The 14,577-nt window shown below is 32.7% G+C and overlaps 1 protein-coding gene and 1 pseudogene across 1 annotated transcript; both read right to left on the reverse strand.

The window, feature by feature from the left end:
* Positions 1 to 6,336: 6,336 nt before the first annotated feature.
* On the reverse strand, positions 6,337 to 8,912 carry LOC145121153 (alpha/beta-Hydrolases superfamily protein). Its single transcript, XM_079056937.1, has 8 exons — positions 8,593 to 8,912; positions 8,122 to 8,247; positions 7,925 to 8,023; positions 7,708 to 7,850; positions 7,516 to 7,624; positions 7,306 to 7,413; positions 6,936 to 7,076; positions 6,337 to 6,801 (listed from the first exon to the last, which is right to left on the reverse strand). The coding sequence occupies exons 1-8, from the start codon at positions 8,662 to 8,664 to the stop codon at positions 6,406 to 6,408; spliced, it is 1,194 nt and encodes a 397-aa protein (XP_078913063.1). The 5' UTR covers positions 8,665 to 8,912; the 3' UTR covers positions 6,337 to 6,405.
* Positions 8,913 to 11,245: 2,333 nt separating this feature from the next.
* On the reverse strand, positions 11,246 to 13,176 carry LOC145121235 (UDP-glucuronate 4-epimerase 5 pseudogene; annotated as a pseudogene).
* Positions 13,177 to 14,577: the final 1,401 nt, after the last annotated feature.

Raw genomic sequence — 14,577 nt, forward strand, 5'->3', positions numbered from 1 at the left:
GAAAAGTGCAACTTTCAAAATTGTTTTTTTTGGAAAATAGAGGTAATTAACTTTTCGGTTTGTTCACATCTGGATAACTATCTTTTTTTTTGTACACATCTAGGTAACAAAATTTTTTAAAGTGTTCACATATGACAATTATGACCGCCTGTAGCAGATTACATCCGATCATAACCGGTCATAATGATCATATGTGAACAGTTCCAAAAAGTTTGTTACCTAAATTTGTATAAAAAAAGATAGTTACCCAGAGGTAAGAGTAAATTACACGAATGGTCTCTGTGGTTTTGGTAATTTGTACGTTTGGTCCCTAACTTATTTTTTTTTAATTTGGATGATCCCTACTGTTTATTTTTGTTGTGCGTTTGGTCTCTGTCTTACCTCAAAAGACTATTGTGCCCTTTTTAATTTATTTTTTAATTAATTTTCTTATTTATGTATTTAATTTTTATATATAAAAAAATTAATAGGCCCCACATATCTGTATCTCCTCATCCACAACCCACTGTCTCTTCATTGAATTTTCCACCACCACAACCGAATAGAAGGGTTGTGGTGTTGGTTCGCCGGAGTTGAAGGACCGAAAAAGAAGGAATGGTGAAGACGTCGATGTCACTAAAGATGGAAATGAAATAGAAGTTGAGGAGGATGAGAGATGGGATGGTGACTGGTGGGACCCAACTTAAAATTTTCAAAGGTGGTTTCAGGTTTAGGGTGAGGAGATACAAATATGTGGGGTCTATTAATTTTTTTAAATATATAAAAAATAAATACATAAATAAGAAAATTAATTAAAAAATAACTTAAAGTTGGCACAATAGTCTTTTGAGGTAAGACAGGGACCAAACGCACAACAACAATAAACAATAGGTATCATCCGAGTTAAAAAAAATAAGTTAGGGCCCAAACTCACAAATTACCCAAACCACAGGGACCATTCTCTTATCTTTTCGGTTTGTTCACATCTGTGTAACTATCTTTTTTCTGTACACATCTAGGTAACAAACTTTTTGAAATTGTTTACATATGACTGGTTATGATCGGATGTAACCTGTTACAGCCGGTCATAATGGTAATATGTGAACACTTTCAAAAAGTTCGTTACCTAGATGTGTACAAAAAAAATAGTTACTCAAATGTGAACAAACCGAACAGTTAATTACCTTAATAAGTCTATTTCCCTTTTTTTTGGACAAAAAACAAGTAAAAATTTTTTTCTTCAGAAAAAGTAGTTAGAAATCTCAAACTCATTTTTTCTTTTTTCAGTATTTTTGAAAAACAATAGATTGTTCGAAAATTTTAAACTTGTTCATCAGTTTCAAATTATTTATTATGGTCATATATACTTTGAAATAATATAATAGAGACGTGAGATGAAAAAAACTCAATCTTTTTCGATAAAATATCAAGATTTTTCAAAAAGATGGAAAGAGACGAGAAAGAAAAAATGCAAAAAGAAAAAATCAAATAAAAAAACAAATAAAAAAAACAAAATTTGAAAGTGAAAATATTGTTAGAAAAACATTTTCTAATTGACAAAAAAAATTGATTATTTTCTTTGAACTTTTCTAAAAAACTAGTCAATGAGATGAATATCTTTTAATTTATTTCTAAAAGTCCAAAAGATAAAACTAAAAAGTTAGCTAAAAGTATGTCAAATGGGTTAAATGTTGTTCAAATTATATTTTTTTTTAATAATTATTTGAAATCACTTCCTACCTCTTACTACAACTTCCGATATTGCGAGGTTTGGAGGAGAGAATTCATATTCGGCGATATATTAAGCAACAATTTTCGGAACTGCTTTCTGATGACCAACCCTTAATTGAAAGGGAAATATACATAAATTCTTATTATATGTTGGTTCTATTGACAAAAAAAGTCACCCATAATTTTATTATTATTATTATTATTTTTTGCAGTTTAACCATCGAAACCGATAAACATTTACAAAAAAACCCTTGTACTCGGTTAATGTCAGTTTTAAGAATTAAATTGGAAAAAAAATCATGGATGACTTTTTTGTTAATAGGCTAAAGTTTTAATACTTTTCTGGAAATTTCTTTTTTATATATACTAAAGTTATTTGAAGAAAACATATATTTATTTATTAAAAACATAAAATAAAGATATCATCTGAGTCACGTTTACTAAAAAACTAATATATGTTTTTCATTAAAAAACACAATAATGATTATTTATATATTATATTTGGGATTTTTTTTGTGATTCTTTTTAATATATAATAAATATCATCATTATTATATATATATTATGGAAATTGTTTCTTATGAATAGTGAACTTCCATAATTTTTGTCTATTTTAGTCCTTGGACTTTATGTTGTTTTTTTGGCAGAATTGGTCCTTGTACTTTGGCAACTTTGGTCCTATTTTTTAGCCATTTTAACACTTTTGGTCCTTGTAATCGATATTTTTACATTTTTTAGGAACCTTTTAAATATATATATTATGGAAATTGTTTCTTATGAATAGTGAACTTCCACAATTTTTGTCTATTTAGTCCCTGGACTTTATGTTGTTTTTTTGGCAGAATTGGTCCCTGTACTTTGGCAACTTTGGTCCTCATTTTTTAGCCATTTTGACACTTTTGGTCCTTGTAATCGATATTTTTACATTTTTAGGAACCTTTTAATATTTAAAGTTTGGCCACAAAACTTTAACGGTTTGACAACTTTGATCCCTTTTCTATTTAGGAACCTTTTAATATTTAAAGTTTGGCCACAAAACTTTAACGGTTTGACAACTTTAACGGTTTGACAACTTTGGTCCTCATTTTTTAGCCATTTTGACACTTTTGGTCATTGTAATCGATATTTTTACATTTTTTAGGAACCTTTTAATATTTAAAGTTTGGCCACAAAACTTTAACAGTTTGACAACTTTGATCCCTTTTCTATTTAGGAACCTTTTAATATTTAAAGTTTGGCCACAAAACTTTAACGGTTTGACAACTTTGGTCCTCATTTTTTAGCCATTTTGACACTTTTGGTCCTTGTAATCGATATTTTTACATTTTTTAGGAACCTTTTAATATTTAAAGTTTGGCCACAAAACTTTAACGGTTTGACAACTTTGATCCCTTTTCTATTTAGGAACCTTTTAATATTTAAAGTTTGGCCACAAAACTTTAACGGTTTGACAACTTTGGTCCTCATTTTTTAGCCATTTTGACACTTTTGGTCCTTATAATCGATATTTTTACATTTTTAGGAACCTTTTAATATTTAAAGTTTGGCCACAAAACTTTAACGGTTTGACAACTTTGATCTCTTTTCTATTTAGGAACCTTTTAATATTTAAAGTTTGGCCACAAAACTTTAACGGTTTGACAACTTTGATCCATTTTCTAAAAACTTGCTAATTCCTACCGCTTTAATTCTTTAGCCATTTTGACACTTCTGGTCCTTGCAGTCAAAACTTTTACATTTTTTCATAAAAACATGAACAAAACGGTCCGGGGCAAAGCCCGGGCTTGTCATCCTTGCACTTTCTACGTCTGTCATATTTATCGATTCGGAAACAACATTGAAAGCTTCTGGCCCCCGCGTAGCGGGGGTAACCTTTCTAGTTACAATTATAAAGATATCATCTAAATACAATTTCTAAATAGAGCTCCATGATATATGCAACCTAGAAACACACTGCTTACGACAAATCAACAAAAGTCCTATTAATTGTATTTATAATGTGTTTTTATAACTATTGTAACTATTATATTAAGGTTATTGCCATAAAACCCCTCATATTTACATGAAATGTATGGTTTTGTTCTAAGTTCAAATTTGTGTTCATTAATGCATCACATTTAGGTAAAAAAATTCATTTTGGGCATTTTATCAGGTTGTGAACAAATAGTCGGTCACCTGAGAGTTTTTATGTAAATATAAGGGCAACCTTGGTGGCTAAAATGGTACACTTATGCATTTTCATCGGAATAAGAATATTGACGTTTTGGGGCTTAGAAATCTAAGCGATGATGATCTTATGAATAAGGGTAGTGTTAAGATGGTGAAGATGATGGTTTTGTTATTGGTGGTGGCGGTGGTTGTGGTGACAGATGGTGGTAACAGAGTGTGATGGTGGTGGCAGAGGCTAGTGATAGTAGACGGTGTTGTTGGTGACAAATGGTTGTGGTGGTGGCAGAGTGTGGTGGTTGTGGTGATGTGTAAATATGAGGGCTTTTATGGCAATGGTGACCGACTAAGAGAGTACAAAACCTGATAAAAGGTTAACAACCTTTGATAAGCCTTTAGGAATAACAACCTCTAATAAACATTTTTTAAGGTGTCGTTAAATTGTGAAAGAACCTTCGGTAAGTTGTAGTTTTATGGCAAACTTATACATCCAATATATAAAAATTCAACAATGAAGTAGCATTTGACTTAGAAATGCACTTCTTGCGACAAATCAACAAAGTTGTCTTAAGTTATATAGGATATAGATGATATCTGTATGATTGTAGTAATAATATTTATTAAAAAAATCACAAAAATTCCAAAAATGATATATAAATTATCATTATTGTGTTTTTTAATAAACTCTTTATTTTGAATTTTTTAATAAATAAATATAAGTTTTCTTCAAATAAATTTAATATATATAAAAAAGAAAATCTCCAGAGAATTCCTTAAACTTTAACTTTGTTAACGAAAAAACCATCTGTCTTTTTTTTTTTTTTTTTTTTTTGCAATCTAACCAATAAAATTGACATTAACTAGGTACAATGGTTCTTTTGCAAGTGTTTACCGGTTTCAATGGTTAAATTGCAAAATAATAATAATAATAATAAATAAATAAATGGTGACTTTTTTGTCAATAGAGGCAAAATATAAGGACTTTTATGCAGATTTCCCTAATTAAGCTCACAAACTTGAATCATCCCCTGTCACGCGCCCAAGTGTTACGCGATGAGCCCCCCCCCCCCCCCCCCCTTTTCAACCACCCACTCATTTGATAAGAAAAAATTGATAGTAATTAACTACTTAATTAAATAGTATGCTAGTTATAGAGTTGGCATTAGTTTGTATATTTGTTTTGTTACATTTTAATACAGAGACAAAATTTATATAATTTTTAACATGTTTTCATAAATAAATAGAATATTATAATGGGAAAAGTGAATATACCCTTAAGGGTATATAAGCTTAGGTACCCAAACTCACCATACTACATCGTTTTGTATTATATATAGACATTGTAATCGTCCAATGTTCTTATAATTCAACTTCTAACTTGAATTACTTCAAAGATTTTTATAAATTTCATATTTATCTTCCTCTTACATAATTGTCATTTTCAACAATAATATATATAGCTTAGTAAGTGTTCGACAAAAAGATGTGATGTAAGAGGAAGATAATAGTGAAATTTTAAAAATATTGAATATAAATCAAGTTAAGGATTGAAGTTTAACAATATTATAATGAATATATCAAACAAAACGACGTATTATTATGAGTTTGGGTACCTAAACTTATATACCCTTAAGGGTATATTCACTTTTCCCTATTATAATTATATCTTCTTATAAAGAGATTAGTTAGTATATTTATGTAGTAGAAATGTTTTCGTTGCAAATGTTACAAGTGCCAACAACATTTGCAATACTTTGTTGTTGAAAATGTCATGCTTGGAAACACACATACAACTTTTTCCGGTTACTATAAAAAATAATACTTTATAATTAATAATAACTATAATGATCTTATCCATGCATTGCGTGGGGGAACAAACATACGAAAGTGTAGATACCAAACCTGCAAATCTGCCAATATACGTAAGTTAAACGGGTGGAAAATATCATTGTTTAAATTTGAGGATGTGAAATATTTTACAAAGTAGAGGGGTGAAAAATGATATTCTACAAAGTATAGAGTGAAAAGTGCCAACATACAAAAGTTTAGGAACCATATCTGTCAATATAAAAAAGTTCCGTGGCAAAAGTATTTTGTGACCAAAGTTTAAAACCACAAAAATATATTATTAATAAGTTCATTTGGTTTTAACATATAGCATGCATTTATCATGATTCTTTACCGTACATTCTGCCAGAACCAATCCACCGAAAGCTTATTTGGGGGCCTATACTAAGATCGGATTCCAGTGAAAAAAAAATCGATCTAAACATGCTTTGCTAAATGACGAAAATGTCAAACATAATCTAAACATGTGTTAATGTGTGTGTGTATATGTGTTTAGATATCAAGAATGAACACCAGTCTACCTACCCTATAACATTCTGCAAGATAAGTCAAAACATTTATAACATAAAGTTGGAACTTTGATTTTTAGGAACAAAATACACTCAACTTGAATTTAAAAAAAAAAAATGTTGTATAAAAAACTAGGACCAAACAATATTTTACAAACAAAAAAGTCGCCATTTACACAAACAAATGAATCTTAGAATAATCCTGATCACTCATGTACAACGTTAACAAACTAACAGGAATCCGACAATAAACAACCAAACACCCAACCATCAATTGCTTCAAGTATGCTTCAAGTATGACCGGCGGTAGAGAGCCGCCACTCATGGCGGCGGTGGTGCCGCCAACCACCTGAATGTCTACATCACCGGAATCATTACTTTCCGGACCAATTACAGGCTGAGCAACGTCACCAGAAGGTCCATCAGGGCTCGGCCCCTCCTCTTCTCCATCATCTTTTGGTCCACCAGAGCCACCACCACCATCACCATTGCCGCCACTGTCGTCGCCCTTTGGGACTCCGGGAACCAGGTCTTCACGGGCTTCTACACCAACGCGTCTCAGGTGTAACTGTCACCATGTTGATTAAAACTTATAAAAGAATAAAAATTATGATGTATATATATATATATATATATATATATATATATATATATATATATATATATAAAGTTGTGGAATATATATTTTTAAAATTTTTTTACATTAAGATGGAGATTAACTTCATCTGGGCGTGAAAGAAATGGAAAATCACCGCCACTTTTTATCAAAGCTCTTCTTGCTTCCGGAAACCTTTCGCTTACTTCATCTTTAAGTTCCCGAGGAGTTGCACCTTTATCATTTGTCTTTAAAAATAAAATAAAAACACACATCCCATTTAAATCATTAATAATAAACACCTAAAAGTTTAAACTTTTAAAGTCTGATTGGAGAAAATAAGGATTAGTGGTTAAACTACAAAACAACCAAAAATAAAATGGGTTTTTGGTAATTTGGCAATTTTGATGCTATATTAAACAAATAAATGAAAGTAGGTTGCTATTTGTAATATGATTATGAGTTGTGGAAGCATACATCCATAATAGTGATTAAAGAATTGGAAAGCAGAAGAGGTCCCACTGATGCAGCATCACTTGTTAAAGTCAATCTGGAAGCCAAATCCTCCCTTGTCAGGGTCTCAACCTGAAGGTTTTATATTTTTAACATATTTATTACGAGATAATTACTTTAAACTTTTATAAAATCATTAGGAAATAATTCAGTATGTGTGTTTATAAAACTCACCTGTGCAACAACAAAGTCCACAGAATCAGCAATAAATGGTTCATGTGGACCATTCGGGATACCTGTTAGGACATACCGTTTCAACAGAAAAGAAGGGGTCCAACTAACACTGTTACACAAGGGTAAAATAGTCATTTACTCACGGTTCATTCAGTCCAAAAAAAGAAAGTGCCTTTTTTTTATGATACGTACACAGGAGCCCAAGGCATTGCAGCTGAGAAATATTTTGTATCCAAAAATGCATTTGAAAGGACCAAAGACTTTACTCTTCTTGGCCTATGTTGAGCAAAAAGTAGTGCTAAAAATCCACCAAGTGATGTTCCATAAAGATGTATCTGTTAAAAAATAAAAAAGATTCATTAGATAAGTAAATAACAATAACATCAAAAATGGAATCAGATAATCTTACATGGTGGACATCAATAACATCCAAAAACTTCTCAAATGCTTGAACCCATTCTTGATTGTTCCAAACACGAGGAATATCAACGGAAATCACTCGATAACCCTGAAAAAGAAACAAAAAAAGATTTCTGAAAACTTTGTTATGAAAAAGAATCCTTCAACTTGGTTTTTTGCTTTAACAATGTTAAAGTTGTTGTTTACCTTCATGGAGAGTGCCATGATTTGTTTGTAGTAAACATCTGCTGTTCCAGCAGTTCCAGGAAGACATATCAATGGAGGCACTACTTTAGGGCCAAAGTCATAATATCTCCATTGCTTTGTGCCAATCTGTAAAATTTATGTCAAAATTAATGTCCATATATGTTATTCTTACATCAATTTGGATGTAAAACCTAATATCAACATTTTTTTTCTGTTTATAGAACTTGCTATAAAGTTTAATGTTTACAATATAACAATCGGAAGCTCCGGTTTAATGTGAATTTTAATAATTTTAGGTTCATTGGGACTAAACATCGAACGACTGATGCTGAATCGAAACTGTAAATAGGGTTTTGAAATAATGAAAGTAACAATCGATACCAACTAAACCAGTGATTTATCGAATTGGGTAAGTCAGTAGATGTATAATCAAGTGAAAGATCGACGGAATCTATGACCAGAAAAACTTACAGGGATCTTGTGGAGAGGGACTTGGGACTTGAAGTAGATGTAATCACCAGGCGCTGAAAACCCGCCTTTCATTGCTGGAATTGATGATGATCGTGAAGAGGGTGACTAAATTTGGTGGCCATTAACAGAGAGATTCATGTTATTAATTGTTGATCGTAGGTGGGTTGGGGTAGGGGTTTTGGTCATCGTTTTTCTTGGCAGAATCTTTTTGTGTACATGATTGAGCACGGAAAAGCTGAACCACGTGATCGGGTACCCGAAGATTAATGTACAGACTATAGAGCAGGCTGACAGATAAGCAGAGCGTTAAACCTAATTGCATCAGACCATTCTATTATATAATTTTGTTCATCCAAACTCAATTCCTCTTTTACGAATATACGTATTTCCTTTGTTTTTAGATACCTTGGTTTAGTTTCAATTTAGAGGTTATATTTTAGGGTTAATGACTTTTAAAAACATCAAACTTATATGTTCTTATCAATTTATCTCAACCGATTTATATAGTTTTATTTCAAATGGTTATTGACTTATAAACTATTTAACCGTGTATATATTTAATTAATTTTTTTTTATTTTTAATTTGACTATTAATTTTTTATTTATTTTTATATATTTAGTCACTTATCTTTTTATATAATATGAGTATTAAATTTGGTGATTATATATGAATAAAAAAAGTTTAATGGTCATATATATACGAAAATACAATGTTTTATGGTCATATGTCTACAAGGAAAAAGTAAAAACAAATAATTAAATATGTAAAAAAATATGCAACGTACACGAGATAAAGTTATTACCCTTATAAGTTATTAACAATATTTAAAGTTTTCAAGGATTTAAGTAACAAGTTAAATTTCTTACTAATTTTTTGTTGGTAATTTTAGAGTCAAGTGTTTGTTTTGTTCGGTCTGTAATTTATACTAGTGTGAAAGGTTGCTATGATTTAACATAAATTAGGTGGTACGAAATGCACAATTCGACAAGACGAACTAGATACTAAAAATGATGAATGCCACATATCGACTAAGTAGCAGCCCTATAAAGGGTCAAGAGGCAGAGTCGGTGACACCTCTAAGTAGCAAACTTATGTAGAAAGATATAGGTATTGACTTTTTAACCGAAAAATCGAATCGGAACCGGTTGGAACCGATTAGCGGTATTCGGTCCGGTTCCCCCAATTCATCATGTTTGATTCTCGGTTCTGGTTTCGGTACCGATCACCATTTTAGATAGCACGCTTTCTAGTAGAACCGAACCGGAACTGATTTGAACCGATTAATGGTATTCGGTCTAGTTATTGATTCATTGTTCACTCCTTAATCAGTTTTTGGTTCTTTCGATTCCATACCAGTTTACATCCCTAGAAAGATATAGGTGGACTTATCACTACAAATAGTCGGTTTAGAGAGAGCGCTTAAGCTAACCCCGGTTGGTTAGTTTGGACAGACTCGGCATGGGGATAATGCTTCTCAAATCAAAGCTTATTTGTCAGCTTAGGGCTAAGTTATGTCAATTTGTTAGCTTTTAGTTTGGAATTGGCTTGTTAGTTCAATATGAATTTGACTTGTCATATGCAAGCAATTAACTTGTCAGCTTGAACCTCATAAAATAAATTTTGAAAAATTGCCATTTATTTTAACACTATCCATTTTCCGTACATTATAAGTACATATAATCACAATACGTTACCTTTTGAAACTCTACAAATTCTAAACAATCTAAACTTTGTATTTTGTTTTGTTTTCTTGTGTATGAGATTTTAAACGTCACCTCACCTGTAAGATTATCCTAAAACATTATTTGTAAAAACCAAACATAAAAAGAAAATAAACTTCAAGAAAATGAATACACGCTCCTCCACTTGTCCAAGTAATTTTGATCAATAACAAACTCATGATCATGAATACCCCAGTTCCTAACATTTATACATTTATAGATTGATAAAATGTCTCCAAACATATTAAAACAGGGATATACACCGACAATTAAAACAGAAGGCATTTGGCATTTCTAGTATGTGAGAGATGAAACTGAAAGAAGAATGAAAGTAGAAGGACCAAAAGTTTAAATCAGGGGGAAATTGACAAATTGTGTTGATTTTGGGCTATTACTTCTAAAGTCGACCTGCCTTGGACGAAGGTGGTAGACATGAATCCATGATGGTAGCCGGCTCAGGCCTCGACCTTGGTCCTATAAACGTATTATTATTTAAATATTTTAAAATACTTACACTTATGTTAAGTTTTATAAATTTCAGTTTACTTCAAACTTTCTGTTTTTCCAGTTTTGCAAAATACAAATAACTGTGTTGATTCTAAAGTTTTGAAAGTTAAAATAAAGTCCCAAAATTTTTGTAATTTATATTTTACACGAGACTAATTTGTTTGGAAGTCCAAATTATGTTTTAGATCAAATTATTTAAGCTAAAAATGTGTCATTTTTATTTATCTTAGAGGTTGTTTGATAATCTCTACACAACCACTAAGAAGTGACATAAAAATCACCTCTGAATGAATCAAAAGCCAACCACTGAACAGTAAAACAATCTTACCATCTTTTAACTGTTAAAAGGTAGAAATCATTCGGTTCAACATCAATGAGATTCACCAAACAATTTACCTAAAGAAAATCCAAAACCACAATGGAATGAATGGAATCCCAACAACTTTCATAAATAAAAAACAGAGAACCAGACTCGCATGGCTCCTCTTTCTATGATGATTACAGCAATCACAAGACACATTATTTTATACATTTAAAGTATATATAGTATTCAACTATTATTCGTATATCTAAATAACTTCTCATTATCGTATAATCATCAATCTAAAACCAATACATCAATCCATAGTCTTCCACTGCTAAGTTATTTCGAGGGAAACTAGAAAGATGTAAAAGAACACAGTCATGTTAATGTTTAATCTCAAACCTACAAACCATTTAGTAGTTTTAAAAAGTAGCATCGATCATAAAGATTATTACTGAAAAAAGGTTTATATATAAACCTGGTTTTCTTCACTTCACCAAGAACTCTTCTTCTTAGCATCATAATAATCAAGATACCATTTAACAAATTTCTTCAATCCCATCTCCAAATCCATGGTGCGTTTATACCCAAGCTCCATACGTGCCAAACTTATATTGGCATGCGTTATTGGCACATCCCCATTTCTAGGCATCAACACCACCTTCTTCTTAGCTTTAACCTTCAACAACTTCTCCAAAATGCTTACTAACTTATGAACTGAAACAGGGGAAGTATTCCCCAAATTAATGATCCTAAATTGAGCTTCACCCTTCTTCTTCCCTCCATTTCCAGTGCTCTTTTTTGCTGTATCTATTGCTGATAAACAACCCTTTACAATATCATCAATGTAGGTGAAATCCCTAGCGATAGTTCCATGATTAGGCCCTTCAAAGATAGAAATCTGCTTTCGATTCAAGATATCTTTGGTGAAAAAGAAATATGCCATGTCAGGTCTACCCCAAGGTCCATAAACAGTGAAAAATCGCAAACCAGTAATTGATAGGCCGTAGATATGATTGTAAGCATGGGCGATTTCCTCACCGGCTTTCTTTGTGGCGGCGTAAAGGCTCGCCGGTTGATCGGTTCGGTCTTTTTCCGAGAAGGGTACTTTTGAATTGAGGCCATAAACCGAACTGGAAGATGCCCAGACGATGGCCGGTTGTGCGATCGAAGATTTCACAACTTCTAGGAGGTTAACGAAACCATCTATGTTGGATCTGATGTATGAATTGGGATTTACCATTGCGTACCTGACGCCGGCCTGTGCAGCGAGGTGGAGGACGTGAGTGAAGTGCACTAAACCGAAGAGTTTCCGGAGCAAAACTCCGTCGTTGATGTCACCTTCGACGACGAACACACCGGCGCGGTCCAGGAGTTTCGATTTCCGTGATTTTTTTAGGGTGATGTCGTAGTAATGATTGAAGTTATCGAGTCCAACCACACCGTCTCCACGCCGTTTAAGAGCCACCGAAGCATGAGCGCCGATGAAACCGGCGGCGCCTGTAACAAGGACTGTATGACCAGTGCCGGAACGGGGTTTAGCAGATAGCTTGATTCGGCTCTCCCATCCTGATCCTCCGTAGGAAGTGGTTGTACGGAGGCCACGGCGAGGGACGGGGGTGGCAGGAGGAGATAAGAAGAAGAAAAAAACGATCAATGAGAGAAAAATGGTCGACCAAATTGTAAGTTTGGGGAGAGAAGTTTGGTAACGGAGACGATGGTGGATGTAGTAAAGAGATGATTTGTCCGGTTTGAATTTTCCGGCCGACGGGATGTTATCGACGTGAGAGAGAATGGGCTTCAGTTGGGTCATTTTTTCACGATTTTTTGGAGAAAAAATCAAACCCAGAAATTGAATGTCAAAATATTTGTAGGGTTTTACACAGAATTGATTAAAATTAGGGTTCTTGTAGGCGGGAAGCGATGTGATCTGTTCCTTTGCTCACAGAGGATGAATGTTGCATGTTGAGGAAGAGAATTACAATGGAAGGGCTTTATTTCAAAACATATGTATGGACACCCTTCCCAACAAAAATTTACACCGAGTTCAACTTAAGAAAGACAAACGAAAGGAAATGAGAAGAAAATAAAAAGAAATGTGTTCCTGAGTTTCGTTGAGTTAGTGGAAAGAAGTGGAGGGAAATGAGAGGAAAGAAGTGGAGGGAAGTGGAAAGAAGTGGAGGGAAATGGGAGGATCACTTTCCTTCTAACTTTCCTTCAGATTTGGGAGGATTTTGAAAGAAAGAATAAAATGATTCATTTTCCTTCCACTTCTCTCCAGCTCGGGAACACAAAAGAAAATTTTGTTTTCCTTTTTTTTCTCTTTTTTCCTGTCGTGACTTTCTTTTCTCTTCTCTTTTTTTTTTTGTTAAACTCGGGAACGAGGCGTAGACGAATTAAATGAAAAATAGTTTTTTTTTTAACAAAATTACATGATTGAAAGACCTTTTTTTATCTTTATTATTTTATTTTAATTTTGACAATAATTTACAATTTATTAAATTAAAAATGGCTTCATCTCCAACATCAACATCAACACTGTCATTGTCCACCGTCATCACCATCATTCCACACAACCGTCACCGCCGTCACAACCACCATCATCATCCACTAGAATGAGTGTTCATGATTCAAACCCAAAACACACACTAACTCATATTCAAACTTTAGCGTTCATGATTCAAACCCATAATACACAACACACATTCAAACACATAACAACAATCAAATCCATAAACACATAAAACTAGGGATGAGCATTAGAACCGAGGGAACCGGAACCGGACCGGAACCCAACCGGAACCGGACCGAAACCGGAACCGGAATTGGTAACAAGGTCCGGTTACCGGTTATCCATTTTTATGAAAACCGGTCCCGGTTTGATATTTTTCCCCTTTTTTAAAATGCGCATAACTCACTCATGTGAAGTCAGAATTATTTGATTTTTTTTCCAACATGTAATTTGGAGTTTGTAATTCATTTTTGACCGTACAAACATATGTTTTGGTTAAATATTGAATAAAACATATGCCCCGAAAGAAAAAATATCGATGCTGCGTTTTTTCTAATTTCAGAATTTTTTTTGTTTGTTTTTTTAAATCTGTCACATTTTTTTAAATGAGCATAACTCATTCATATGATGTCGGAATTACTTAATTTTTTTCCAGCATGTAATTTGGTGTTTGTAGTTCATTTTAGACTATAAAACACATATTTTGGTTAGATATTGAATCAATTATAGACCCCGGAAGACAACATATAAATGTTGCGTATTTTCCGTTTCAGCATTTTTTTTAATCTGTCCCGCTTTTAAAATGCACATAACTCACTCATATGAAGTCGGAATTACTTGATTCTTTTTTCATCATGTAATTTAGTGTTTGTACTTCAATTTAGAATGTAAAAAGTCATAATTTGGTTAAATATTGAATCATTTACAAGCTCCGGAAGAT

The sequence above is a fragment of the Lactuca virosa genome, chromosome 6, assembly GCF_052849685.1.
Source record: "Lactuca virosa cultivar CGN04683 chromosome 6, Lactuca_virosa_CGN04683_v6, whole genome shotgun sequence".
NCBI classification, from domain to species: domain Eukaryota; kingdom Viridiplantae; phylum Streptophyta; class Magnoliopsida; order Asterales; family Asteraceae; genus Lactuca; species Lactuca virosa.